We start from the raw sequence: 15,000 nt of genomic DNA on the forward strand, positions 1-15,000 counted from the left end.
CTAAAAAAATACAAATTTTTTTAACTGAATCTACTCCATTCACTGAATTAAACTTTCTGACATCGCATTCTTTAACACAGGTGCTATCTATCAACACTGCGAGAGAATATTAATTATTATCATTTAAATTCCACCGAAGTTGACTATTTCTCTCGTCATTTCGGGGGTCGATAAAATAAGTACCAGTTGAGTACTAGGGTCGATGTAATCGACTAGCCTTCATCTTAATTCCACCGATCCCAAATTCAGGCATTGCGCCTGGCTGGCAGAATCGTTAGCACGTCGGACAAAAATGCATAGCGGCATTTCGTCCGTCGTCATGTTCTGAGTTCAAACTCCGCTGAGATTTGTCTTTGCCTTTCATTCTTTCGGGGTCAATAAAATAAGGACAAGTTGAACACTGGGGTCGATGTAATCGTCTTGGCCCCTTCACCAAACCTGCTGGCCTTGTGCCAAAATTAGAAACCATTATCATTATTATTATTAAATTCTGTCGAAAAGGCGGCGAGCTGGTAGAATTGTTAGCAAGCCGGAAAAATGGTTAGTAGCATTTCTTCCGGCTCTTGACATGCTGAGTTCAGATTCAGCCGAGGTCGACTTTGCCTTTCATCCTTTCGGGGATCGATAAATAAAGTACCAGTTGCGTACTGGAGTCGATCTAATCGACTGCCCCCCCTCCCCAAAAATGTCGGGCCTTGTGTCTAGAATAGAAAAGATTATTATGTAAAGCGATTAGGTGGCAAACTGGTAGATTGTTAGTAAGCCGGAAAAATCTTTAGTAGCATTTCTTCCGGCTCTTGACATTCTGAGTTCAAATGCTGCCGAGGTCGACTTTGCCTTTCGGGGTCGGTAAAATAAGTATCAGTCAAGAACTAGGGTTGATGCAATTGACTATACCCTTCTCACGAAATTTCAGGTCTTGTGCCTATAGTAGAAAGGATTATTATTATTATTATTATTATTATTATTATTATTATTATTAAGGGTATACTGACATAACAAATTTGATGCTTGGAGCCAGTTATTCAAACATAGCAATTGACTAAAATAGCAGAAAACATGTACGAGAGTTAAATAAAAGCATACTATTACAATTATATGTAAATATATCACCTGCGGTCCGAAATACCAATTTGTTTTGTTTTTTTTTCATTCAGAAAGAAAAAAAAATGTGAAAAAGGAAACAAGAGGTAGCTTCCCTCTTCTAATCCAATAATCAAACTAAGAAAAATAGGCAAGAACCGAACTTTAAGCAAGCCATCGGCACAACAAATCATATAAGGTAGGTTGTTGTTTAAGAATGCACATTCCAGTTGCAAGAGAGAAAGAGAAAACGAAAGAACTAAAGAAAGAGAGAGAAAGAGAATTGATAGCGCTTGCTCAGTACAAGAAGCACTTGCAAAAAAGCTTCTCTCCTACTTTCCTTTGTCTGTCTGCCTGTCTCTCTCTAGCTATCATTCTCTATCTATCTATCTATCTATCTATTTATCACCCTCACACCGTCAATTTATTTATCTCCTCTTTGCCTGACTTTTCTCTCATTCCTTGAGTGTTTTTCTCTCACCATCTTTCTGTCTTTCAGTTCAAAATCATCTCTCTCTCTCTCTCTCTTCCGATGTATCTTATTATCTCTGCAAATATATTTACTTTTCAATTTCTTTTTACTCTCGCTCCTGTTCAGCAGTATTAATTTCTCCAGGCTCGTTTCGTTTCGAGTTCAAATTCCGCCGAAGACAACTTCGTCTTTCATCCTTTCGGGATTAAATCAATAGAATAAAATACCAGTGTAATCGACTACTTCCCTTAGAATTACTGGCTTTGTGCCAAAATTCTTCTTATCATTATTATTATTATGTTTATTATTATCTCTATCGTTCCGTCTATCATTGTGTTTATATGTTTCTTATACTCGTACACCTATATCGTGCCAACACTTTACTCTAGCACCTCTATCCTCGTCTTTTTCTATCTATACAACATTCGTTTACTTTCTGCATCTGTATACTTTCACTTCCATCCTGTCTCACCTTTTAAATTTATTTCTCTTTTCCCCTTTCGATTTCTTACCATAACTAGATCTATCTATCTATCTATCTATCTACTTACCTACCTCTGTCTGTCTGCCTAACTGTCTATTTATCTATCTGCCTATCTTCCTACCTATCTATCTATCTATCTATCTATCTATCTACCTACCTATCTATCTATCTATCTACCTACCTATCTATCTATCTGTCTGTCTGCCTAACTGTCTATTTATCTATCTGTCTATCTTCCTACCTACCTGTCTATCTATCTATCTATTCCTTGTCTTCTATCTTTATGTGTATCTAACGTCTTCGACATCAACATTTAGCTATTAATACTCTCTACTCCTCTCACTTCGTTCTCAATCACTTTCTCTCCCCCTTTTTCTCCTCTCATTGTTCTCTATCCTTTTCTCTTCCACCTCTCATTTTCTTCTTTATCACTTCGTCGACGCTCTTCCTCTGTATTTACTTCCAATCACTTTGTCTCCTTCCTTCCCTTTCGTTCTCACTCTTTGTTCTGAATCACTTTGTCTCCTTTCCTTCTCTCCCCCTCTCTCATTCTTCCCTATCACTCTCTTTCTACAGCTTACCTCACACATATGCTTCTTTCACTTTCTTTACTCCACCCTCATTACCTTTCCTTTACTAATTTTACTCTCTCTCTCACTCACTATCTTTCTTTTCCCTTTTCTATTTCTTTCCTCTCTCTCTCTCTCTAAACAAGGGTAGACTACTCTACGCTGGTTAACAAGCCAGCAGCGCCAAAGCGATTTAAAATATTCTTGGTTTGGCTTTCGGTTTAGTTTATATTCAGTCTTCTTCTCTTATAAGGTTGTTGGTTATACATATTAAGTGCAGCCGTCAGCTGCACGCACCACCACTGGAGAAAAAAACCAAAAAGAAAACAAAAGAAACCATTAACACTGTCTGTTAATTTAAAACAAAAAACATAAAAAAAACATTTCTGGTGCCATTCACCCCAGCTTTATACGAACGAAGGACATATAACAGCAAAAATCACAAAAACAAACATAAACCTATTCATATAACACAACAAACACACATACATAGCGGCATATATATATATATATATATATGTATATAATGTATGTATGCAATGTACACATGAGGTGTGTATTTATCTGACGGGGAGGGAAAAGAGAGGGGTTAAGCAATGGGGGTTGCGAGGAGATATAGCGAGGATCTATTTCACCGCTGAATTATTATCAATTATTGTTACATATATATATATATATATATTTATTTATTTTCCAGTATTTTTGAGACAAGGGGAAAGTCAAGAAATTTACCTATATAAAAAAGGAATTACAAAAAAGCACGAAACAAAGGTAAAAAACCCCCACCTCTGTTGTCACTTTTGCTTTTTGCTTTTATTTTTTTACACGCTAACTTTACTCCCTCACACCCCCCCACCTTTATTTATATATATATATATATATATATATATATATATATATATATACATATATATACCACACACCTCAGTCGAGGTAATTACTGTCCCTTAATTAATTAATTAATTTTTCTTTTAAATATTATACACTAATTTTTTTTCATGTCAATCCCATCGTAGCCGAACTATTCCGGTCCAAACCGGACTGGTTATTTTTAATTGTTGTTTTATCTTCAAAAAACAACAGAAGCAAAAACACAAAAGAAACTTCCTTTTTTTTTTGCGTTTTGTATTTTTCCCCGTCTTAACCGGTGTTAATATTTTTTAAGCCTCTAAATGGACTTCCAAGGCGACCTACCGGGCTCATATGTGGAAGCCCTGGGCCGGGTTAGCCGCATTCTATGTCCGTATTACTTGTTTTTCTTCTTGACACTCACAAGTGTATTCAGCCAGCATCAGCAGCACCAGAAGCAAGAACACATTTGGAATCTTCGTAACCAAAGATCTAAACTAAACAATAACTCAACCACCTTTTTAGTTTTTGTTCAGTAAGGTTGGTTACACACACAAACACACCGACATCTAATTTTCTTAGGTCGGTCTATCCTCGACATTCGTTCATGTACATAGACAGAAATATATAGCAACATATACACACTCACACATAAACATACGTCGTTCTTTACACCCATACTCTAAATAGATCATCTACCAATACACATACACACACACACATATACATTCTCTATAAATACACCTCATATACTACACAGATCTTCTACATATACCTTATACCCGTTCATACATTTTCTTTCTATACACACATATATATACACGCAGCTTTCTTCTATTTCTATAATTCTTTCTACACACCACACAGACACGTTTATATACATTTATACACCTTTATTCTTCTTTCAATCACGCACCTTTACGTACGTACGTCATGTGTTATATTACATATACATATATATACTCTTAGTTAGACACATAATTTACCCATATGTCTAAACACAATATATACTCGTCTGTCTGTATATATAAATCACTTCAGCTCTGCTCGACCTCTTCTGCCACATATCCGAGTAGTGGCATTAATCACTGTGGTGGTTGCCAGGCAGAAAATGGCTAAAGGTGTTGTGCGGGGCGCCAGTAATATCAGTTCCAAAAAAGCCAAAGCCTCTCGTTCTTGTACTCCTTCATCTTCCATTTGTTCTCTATCTCTTCCTTTTACTTTCTGTCATCATCATCATTGTCGTCACCGTCGTTGTTGTTACACTGATCGCCATTGTCATCGTAATCGCCGCCGTGTTTGTAGTCGTCATAATAATAATAATAATAATAATTGTTATTGTTGCTGTTATACGTCTCCCCTCTCCGACTTCGTCGGCTTCCTCCTTCCTTCCTCTTCTATTTCCAGCAAACCAGCTGTCGCTCCTCTCTCTGTTTTGACCGCTATTAACAACAACAACAACAGCAATAATAATATTAATAACCTGCCCCACAGTCACAACAACACTCACATCATCAACAACAACAACAACCACCCCCACTACCATATAAACAACTACTATAATAATAATATTAATAACAACAACAACAGCTGTAGACAAACTCAGGCATCCTTCTCCGCCGTTGCCGCTCTAGCAGCACGTGGGTCAGGTGTCACCACCGCCACAAGCGTTGTTTGATCTTCCCTTTTCGTCCATTTCTTTGTTATTGTTGTTGTTGTTTGTCACATCTCCCACTCATTCATTCACACACACACACACACACACACACACAGTCTTTCTTCATCTCTTCGCTGTTTTAGATAAATATTCTTTCTTTTACACACTGACCCATTCTCTCTTAGATCTCATCCTCTTTGTTTTTATCATATCTTCCTCACCGTCGTTATATCATCACTCTTCATCACATTATTATACGTTGTTGTTATTAATAATATTTAATTGTTAATAATAGACGACGATGATGATGATGATAATCAGCTCCAATAAAGTAATGCACGAGGAAATATAAACATCACAGAAATAAAATCAAGAAAAAACAAAAAACTATAACAATAATAATATACACAACATCAGCCCGGAAAATAAAATAAAATATAATCAAAATAAATTACTATAAATTAATTTAAAAAAAATAAACCGAAGAAATTGGAAGGACAGAAAGAAGGATTCAGAAATCTTACCAAAATTCTTCAGGGTACCACTGATATGGTTAAGCAAAAAACGAAAACTCTAAGGACGTACGATGAAGAGGGTTTTCGAAGACGGGCAGCCTGCCTATGTTTCAGAGATGAAAGTGAACAGGAGGTAAGAAAACGTGTTCTTTATTTATTTAAAATTTCACCTTTCTCATTTATTTAAAAAAAAAAAAATTGATAAATAAAAAGAAAGAAAAGAAAAAAAATGCTTAATATTTAGACGTAGGATGTGTTTTCATTTTAGTTTACATGTCATGTTGGATTGTTTCTGTAAATCTCAAGTTATACCAATGTATTTTCCATTCCTCCTTTTTCTTATAAATTGACCAATATTAAATTCTTGACCCCTCGATGAAAGAATCGCTTTTGTGACCTGGACTTCCGCCGACCCATGTCTTCGACTCGCTTTTACAATTCCCTACTATTGATGTTATCTCACTTGAGTTTTAATATCTCATGTCCACGAGAAAGGCATGAACATCATACAATCTCACCGCCAAATTATTATATATATTTTCTTGGCTTTGTATCTATAAAATTAATTCAGTTCGATCAGCGCTGTAACACAGAGGTTTCCCAACTTCCGGGGCAATCCTGTAACCCGGTTTCGTTTCCCTGCTTAAAACAGTTTCGTTTGACTTACTCTTTGTAATATCACGAAAAGCATAAACGTCTCGTGACTTCATTCCTTTTTTTTACTCTATATTTGTACATAAATACATTATATTATTGTTTCTGATTTTTATAAATTTAAGTATTTCTTCGAGTTCCATTTAATAATGAATTAACTTCCGGCGTCCCTTCGATTCCCTCTGATAAAGTCATTGTATCATCACGTTTTCCATTTGAGACAGGCATGGATATCCATTACACGGTCTCGTATTCCTTTCCTTGTGAGACATAAAACATAATATCTGTAAAGTGAAAGAGTTGATCATTCTTTATTAGATTGTTGAGTGCCGTAAAGCCAGAGATGGATACGTTCGGCAAAGGCCGAGCCCGCGACCCGGTTTCAATTCTCCAACCCTTGTATGAAACCGGTTTGTTTTATTAACATTGGAAAACATCTCCAAAAATATCTTACCGAAATATCTACTCCTGAAATTACTGTGGTTCATTCCATTTACTGTTTATTAATTTTTTTTCACTCATTCTGATCATGTGCGTGCATGTACACACACACACATTCAAACTGTACACTATAAACAACATACTTGTCATGTTTTACGATGTTCGTTACGGTTTGATTATGGAAAATATGTTGTTTGCATTCCACTCATACCCCAAACTCCCTCGTTAATCACATTTTGTTGTCTTAAACGTGGCAGGACACATTGGACAGTTACCTATATACGCTGTTTTAACGTAAAACTGGATGGTCACTGTTGAAATGCCCTTTATAATAGGTCAACCTGATCGGAGTTGGTCTGGGGCTAAACGATAACGGCCAGTATCTTATCAGGGTGTGATTTATCTGAGATTTAGCTATTGTTTCTTGCAGGTGGAAGGATTACATAAGTAATTGACATATTGTTTATATTTTTTAAATATTATCTTGAAAACATTATAGCCGAAAAAAATAAATAGATGTGATAGTCGTAGGTGGAATGTCTCTATGTTTATAGGTCTAGTAGTCCAGGAGCTGATTTTCGGGCGAAATGACTACGACCGACATCGTATATGGTTGAGTGCAGGTTGTGTCGGTCCCGGAGAAGTAAAATTTAATGTAAGTCGGTTACCGGTGAAAATTGAACCTGAAACCGTGACACAAGCTGCTGCTGCTGTTTTTGATGTCTGTGTTGGGTCTTGTATCTTTCTTAAACAATAATTTATATAAAATGAAAACAATAACAACAACAGGATTGCAACGACTAAATTATGAGTCGGAGGGGGACAGGGTGTTTCTCCGAGATCCAATGGGATCACTATCTTCTTGGTAGATATCGATTTATCATCAAACCATCCTTACAAAAACAACAGTCACGTGCTCTGTGATTTTTCATTTAGCGCACGTTGCCAGCATCCAGCAAAAGGGAAATGCATGAACGTCATAACTTCACAATTTGATTCCTTTCACATTTTAAAAGTGTCGAACCGATCTTTTTAAATGCTTTCTTTTCAATCACCGGAACTTTCTCGATTAACCCAGCAGATTTTCTGTTTTTAATTCTCTATCCTGATGTAGTTTTTGCCCGTCTGATGATAAGCATCACATTCGTTTTCTTAAATGGTTTAAAATAACTGCCAAGCATCCATTTAGATAGACAACTGTTAATAGTTTTAATCCGGATAATGTCTTGTTTCTCTGGCCCTCGCTTTCTTTTAAAACGGACTTCCGAGACCCCAGCAAGGTCAGCTTTTTGTCTTATATAAACCTAACAAGATTGATCGAACAAACATCAATAGTATCGATCTGATCCCTAATGGGAGTTGGCCTTTCGCCTGGTCAAGGAAATTATTGCTGTTTGCCTTTTTTCATCCTTTTGAGATCGATAAAATTCAAGTACCGGGTTTATTCATCCAAATCGACTTCGCCTTCTTCCCCCTTACAAAAATAATAATAATAATAATAATAATAATAATAATAATAATAATAATAATAAATGGCAATATTCCAATGTATTTCTAAAACATCATCGATATCATTATTATTATTATTTTCATTTTCCGTTATTGATTTTTTTTTCTACACCAGACTCAAGGTGAGAGATTTACAGGAAATAATAATAATAGTGGTGATGATCACAATAACATATAAGAAAGGGAGCGGGATATTGCGTGTAGATAACTCAGATATTTCCCAATGCAATTTAGCGAGAGGAAAATGGTTCCAGCTGGGAATTTAAACGGTTTGATTTGGCGAACTCGTTTCACCATGAGTGTCAATTATGTATTGTTAACGGTATGTTAGCCACAACATTCTCATTTCCCACACCTTTCTCTACAAATCTGAACGATTGTCAAAGGATATTATCAACGTGTGTGTGTTTGTGTCTTCATGGCTAATCCGATAGATTTGTCTGGAAATGTGAAGTATGGAATAAAAGAACCCTGCTGTATTGAAACGTTTGTGTCTGTTGTCTTTATAATGAACGATGAAATTATTATTATTATTATTATTATTTCCAGCCTTTAACATTCCAAGTTCAAATCCCACTGAAATTAATTACGTCTTTCAACCAACTCCCTGGGGGGTCGATAAACTAAAGCAAAATTTCAAATAGAGGTCGATTATATCAGTTAATACCACCACCAACACCATCGTCACCACCACCACAATCTAGAATTACTGGTCTTGTGTGTCTAAATTAATCATCATCATCATCGTCGTCATACTTCGCGGCTTTTACATTCTGAGTTCGAATGCTGCCCAGATCAGCTTTGCCATTTATATTTTCTGGGTCGGTAAAATAAAAAAGTATCGATCCAGTATGATTGTGAATCGATATAATCGACTAATCCCATATCCTTCCTCGAAAATTGTTGGCCTTCGTTCTTATTTCCCGTCCCTTTTCGTTCTGAGCTCATATCATGCCGTGGGCAACTTTCTTTCATCCTCTCAAGATCGATAAAACGAAGTACCTATCGAGTACTGGGGTCGCCCTTATCGACTAACACCCTGCCGCCAATGCTAGAAACAATTATTAAAAGATTTATATGGCTTGTTACAACATATTTATATGACTTGAAAATTTAATGTAGATGAAAAAAAAACAAAAAAAGATCATAGGGCTGTGACGTATTTCCAATAAATTTCCTATATCAGTCGCACCAGATCTTCAGAATTTCGTCTTTTCATTATTCGTTGTACTATTCAAAGACGTTGTTTCTGTCTTTTGGGAATAAGCCAAGACAATTCCCCTCCTACCCTGTCTCACTTTCTCTCTCGTTTCTGATATATATAAGCGTGTGTATGTGTGTGTGTGTAGACACCTTGACCCAGCAGTAACTAACCAACGAAATCGAGGAGATTCCGAAACCAACGAAGGAAGACACTATACGCAAGTCGCTCGACCTTATACCATTATCAATAGCGGCTATACCCCACGCAAGTTCTATAATCTTAGATAAGGAAGGAAACTTTGGATAATGTAGTCCTATATATATATATATATATATATATATATATATATATATATATATATATATATATATATATATATATATATATAAGCCAGTGAACTTATTCGCTGGCCCTGAATATTAATTTATATATATATATATATGGGATGGATGGTCTCTATTGGAATCCCTTCGGTTACAAGCCTACTCGATCACGGTTAACCTTGGCCTAAACAACAACCACCGTTTATTTATCCACCTCTGCTTCCATATCCGATAATTCATCTTTCTCTAATCCATAATCTGTTCGCTAACTGTCGGGTGAGATATATGTGAGAAAGAAAGAAAGAAAGGTAGAGTGAGAGAGGATGTGTGTGTAATAGAGTTAGGGTGTATATGTGGGTATGTGTACGAAAGAGTGTGTAAGGGAGTGTGTGTATTTGTGACAGACAATGTGAGAGTGTATGTATGTGTCACAGAGAGAACGAGCGAGTGTGTCTGTGTGTGTGTGTGTGTGTGTGTGAGAGAGAGAGAGAGAGAAATGTGTAGGAGAGAAAGAGATAGATAATGTAGAAGAATATGTGAACGAGAATTGGTGTGTATGAAAGACTTTATGAGTGTGTAAGTGTATGTATGTTTGAGAAAGAAAAGAAAAAACAGGTTGTGGAGTCTCGGTCCGTTCTTCCAGGTTACCTTAATTCATTTTTTTCTTTTACCACAACCACCTCTGTCGCATTTTTATTAATAATGTTGAGTGTGTGGTCTTTTGGATTCACTTGCAATATGACAATTATTTCTATTAATGCTTTCTTATAACTGCAGTTAGGTAGGGAGCAGGATTAATTAAAACAAAAACCAGAAAAACACAACAATTAATGATTGCTAAAAGAAACACATTTTATACATATATATGATGTTCAATGCTGTCTAACCCCGGACTAGTTCCGATCCAGCATCTCTAGGGTCCAAAGTTTTCCTATCGTGATCATCGGGTATATTTTAGACATAATTTATATAAGGGCTACATCACTGGAATCGATGTTCATTTTTTCTTATTTTAATTAGAGGGTATGATTTGTACGAGATTTTTGCTGCTATTTTTAGCAGCTCGAGCGACCAGGTCTCTCTTTCCTCGACCTATCGGGGCTTTTTCATTTATGCGATGTACGAGATTTTGCTGCTATTTTAGGCAGATCGAGCGAACAGATCCTTCCTCCTTCGTATATACAAGCTAGGTGCATGTGTGTGTGTGTTTATGAGAATTCGTTCTATTTTTAGCAGATGTAGCTACCAGATCCTTCTATCCTCCGCTTATCGAGGTTCCCTCGTATGCGAAGTGTGTGTACGTGTGTAAATCGATTAATTCGAATACACAACCAGTATTTGACTGGGATATATATTATATATAATCGATCCTCGAATGGATAAGAAAAAAAAGAAAAAAGAAAAATCTGCGACCCTGGCGGCAATTTGAACAGCAATCGTTTGTGATAATAAAAGATGTGAGGAGGAGAGAAAACAATTATTTCCTCCGTAATAATAGGAAGAAGTCGTGTTTTGAGATGTATTAAGAGCTCAACTAAAAGGATAATAATTTATTTCGACATAGACGAGTTAGAGCACAGGTTCTTAAACATTTTTTCCCATTCGATTCCAATTTTACCCTGCATACCCTTCCATAGGCATTCGATGTGTATATATATATATAAAAAAAAAAAAACTCATCCTACTGCATTTTTGTAATTAAATATTATTAGAAATTGTATTAAAGAAATTGAAATATCGATATTTTGTGTAGTGTAGAAGTATGGGCGATTTATTGCAGATGAATTTTAACGGCAAAATCTGTTATTCGAGCGCAAGAGTCTTATGGACCTTCGTTGAGAACCACTGGATTTCAGCTTAGAAAAACACCCCGCGGTATTATATATTACAGGTGTGTGATCTGAGTTCAACTTTGCCGTTTGTCCTCTCGGGATCGAGAAAATAAAGTACCTGCGAAATTAGTTTTGTCTTCCGTCGTTCGCGGTCGATAAAATTAAGTACCTGTCAAGTACGGTACTTGTGCCGTCTCTTTACGATCTTAGTGAAAATCCCGCAGAATTCAGCTTTGCATTTTATTCTTTTTGGGATCGATAAAATAAGAAGTACCAGATAAAAACTGGAGGATCGTTACTATCGACTGACCACTTCCCCTCAGATGTTGCTGGCCTTGTAGTGATATCAGAAATAATCATTGTTATGGTGAAAGCTGCGAGCTGGTAGAATCATTAACGTGTCGGACAAAAATGCTTAGCGGCATTTCGTCCGTCCTTGCGTTCTGAGTTCAAATTCTGCCGAGGTCTACTTTACCTGTCATCTTTTCAGAGACGATGAAATAATGACCAATTGAGCACTGGGGTCGATGTAATCGACTTACCGTTTTCCCTACCAAATTTCATGCCTTGTGCCTATAGTGGAAATAATTATCATCAGGATGTTGGTTTAGCTACCTGCCGCCAGATCAGCTGTGATGTTCACAACCACCCCTATATTTTATCTTTTGTGTGTGTGTGTGAGACTTTGTTATCTTATGTGTGCTTCTCTTTCGAGTAGGCTTGGTGCGATTTGAAATAGATCTGACTATTATTTCTAGCAGTTCGAGCGGCATCCACATAGGCTCTTTTCGATGGCTCGAAAGGTTTGTCTGTTAATAGTTGTGTGTGTGTGTATGTTTATTCAGACAGTAGGTGTGATTTGATTTGAGTTGGGTTTGACTACTATATTTAGCACGTCGGACTGCACCTTCGTGCGGATTCTCTTGTTGGTGCGAAAGCTAAGTCTACTTTATTGTGTTCTTCCTTTTATTTTTCTCTCGAAGACGATCGATGTGAGTCTAGGGAGATTTGGCTGTTATTTCTAGCAGGTAGGCCTAAACAACCACGAAACCGCTAAGATGCTTCATTGATAGTGATGGGAAGTGAGACCAAGTCTAATACCTCCACCTCTCTCTCTCTCTCTCTTTCCTTTACCTCCTTCTCCCTTTTTTCTCTCTCCCTCTCCGTCGAAACGTAGGTTCCGCACGCACACGCGCACACACGCACGTGTTTCTTTCCTCTCTCTATCGATAGATTCTGAGTTCTTATCTCGCCATGGAAACTTCAACATACTTGACTATTTTTTGTTTTTAGTCGACAGCTGACAAACACGCATTCGTATATGACATGCATGTTTGCATGCTTGCAGGCCATCACCTCGTCTACACCTGACAGTAATTAAATCCAATATAAATACATCATTGATTACCAAATGGAAACGTCAATTAGTTTAATAAACTAGTTATTACCTTCCCTGGTGGTTAATATTACTAGTTATCACATATATATATATATATATATATATAGATTGGTATCATGTGCTAACCGTATCAATATACGTACACGCACGCAGATACACACATACTAATGTGTGTGTACATTTATACACAGACATACACACACGCATTAATGTGTGTGTACATTTATACACCCACATACGTTCTGAGTTCAAATTCCGCCGAGGTCGACTTTGCCTTTCATCCTTTCAGGGTCGATTAAATAAGTACCAGTTACGCACTGGGGTCGATATAGTCGACTTAATCCGTTTGTCTGTCCTTGTTTGTCCCCTCTGTGTGTAGCCCCTTGTATGTGTGTAGCACACATACATATATATATAAACGTGTGTGTGTATGTATGTATTATATACTCACGCACATGTATGTATATATAATTATGGTTTTAGAGGGAAACATGCGGGTGCGCGTGATTGTTGTGCAGCCATTTAATAAGACACTGTCTATCGTTTTAGGTTGGATGTATACATACAGACGTGTGTGTGTGTGTAGATATACATATGTTTGTGCCTATGTAATACGATATGTAAATATTCACGCATATGTGTTATATATATATGTATTACAGACACCTATACGCACAAATTGGAGGTGAGAGAAGTATTTTAATTGCAAGTAGTCCGTTTATTTCATACAGTTGTTCAAAGCGGAACTCCAAAGTAGGAACAGGGAGAAACCTCAGCATTCAATGTTTTCTGTGTCTGTTTATTTAAAATATTTTTACAAATATATATCACATATCATTCGTCCGTCTCTCTGCTTTCATTGCTCTCTCTCTCTCTCTCTCTCTCTCCCCTCTCATTGCTCTTTCTCACTCTCTCTTCTCACTATCTGTCTCCTGTCTGTCTTCACCGTTTTAAACTCACAACTTTCTCTTCTTCCTCTCCCTCCCTCCCTCTATATTTTTTAAACACCCTGTTCTCGCTTTTTCTCTCTCTCTCCTTGTTTTCAAACCCATATCGTTCTCTCTCTCTCTCTCTCTCCCCCTCTCTCTCCTTTCTAGCTCTATACTCGTCTCCTTATCAACCATTGACTTTATAGTTAGTTACTTGATGCTCACCCATTGAACAATCGTAGTTGCTTTTTTTCTTTATCATTTATTCATTGTAAAGTACATACCTGTTGCTGTCTATTTTTAGTCACTGAAAAATCCCAACTCTTTTTTAAAATATGCTTACAATACAGGCATGGCTGTGTGGTAGGAAGCTTGCTTCCCAACCACATGGTCCTGGGTTCAATCCGACTGCTTGGAAACTGGGAAGCCAGCCCTTATGAGTCAGCATGACTCGAGAGTGTAACCTTACCTTTACCTTTTAATGGGTTATTAGGAATAATTATTAATACGGTGGGTGTCAGTTCTTGTGCCCCTTTTCACAAAACCTGAGATAAGAGGGCTCTAAAAACTTTGCAGGGAGCCTTAATTACATGTACACTCAAGGGGTCATGAGACACAGACTCCTACATGTTAGTGCAGGTGTGGGTGGGTGAGATTAAGAAGCCTGCTTCCCTACCATGTGGTCTTGTGTTCAGTCCCACTGCATTGCACCTTGGGCGAGTATCTTCTGCTTAAGCTTCGGCCCAACCAATACTTTGTGAGTAGATTCCCTGAACGGAAACTATGAGACACCTATCGTGTGTGTGTGTGTGTGTGTACATATGTGTGTACATATATACATGTGTGTGGATGAGTGTGTACATATATACATATATGTGTGTGGGTATGTACATATATACATATGTGTGTGTGGGTATGTACATATATACATATATATGTGTGTATGTACATATATATACATGTTTGTATGTGTATACATATATGTATAGTCCCACTGCGTAGCACCTTGGGCAAGTGTCTTCTACTATAGCCTCGGGCCGACCAAAGCCTTGTGAGTAGATTTGGTAGACGGAAACTGGA

General features: G+C 37.1%; 1 protein-coding gene across 1 annotated transcript in view; it reads left to right on the plus strand.

Moving 5' to 3' along the window:
- The first annotated feature begins 3,505 nt into the window (after positions 1–3,505).
- The window catches only part of LOC128250146 (diphosphoinositol polyphosphate phosphohydrolase 1-like), a 240,291-nt gene continuing 228,796 nt past the window's right edge, over positions 3,506–15,000 (plus strand). Inside the window, exon 1 of the mRNA XM_089366568.1 lies at positions 3,506–5,762. Within this exon, the coding sequence (XP_089222694.1) occupies positions 5,664–5,762 (99 nt within the window). The 5' untranslated portion in view covers positions 3,506–5,663. The remainder of the gene's footprint in view (positions 5,763–15,000) is intronic.

This window comes from Octopus bimaculoides, chromosome 19 (genome assembly GCF_046866305.1).
Source record: "Octopus bimaculoides isolate indiv1 chromosome 19, ASM4686630v1, whole genome shotgun sequence".
Taxonomy (NCBI): domain Eukaryota; kingdom Metazoa; phylum Mollusca; class Cephalopoda; order Octopoda; family Octopodidae; genus Octopus; species Octopus bimaculoides.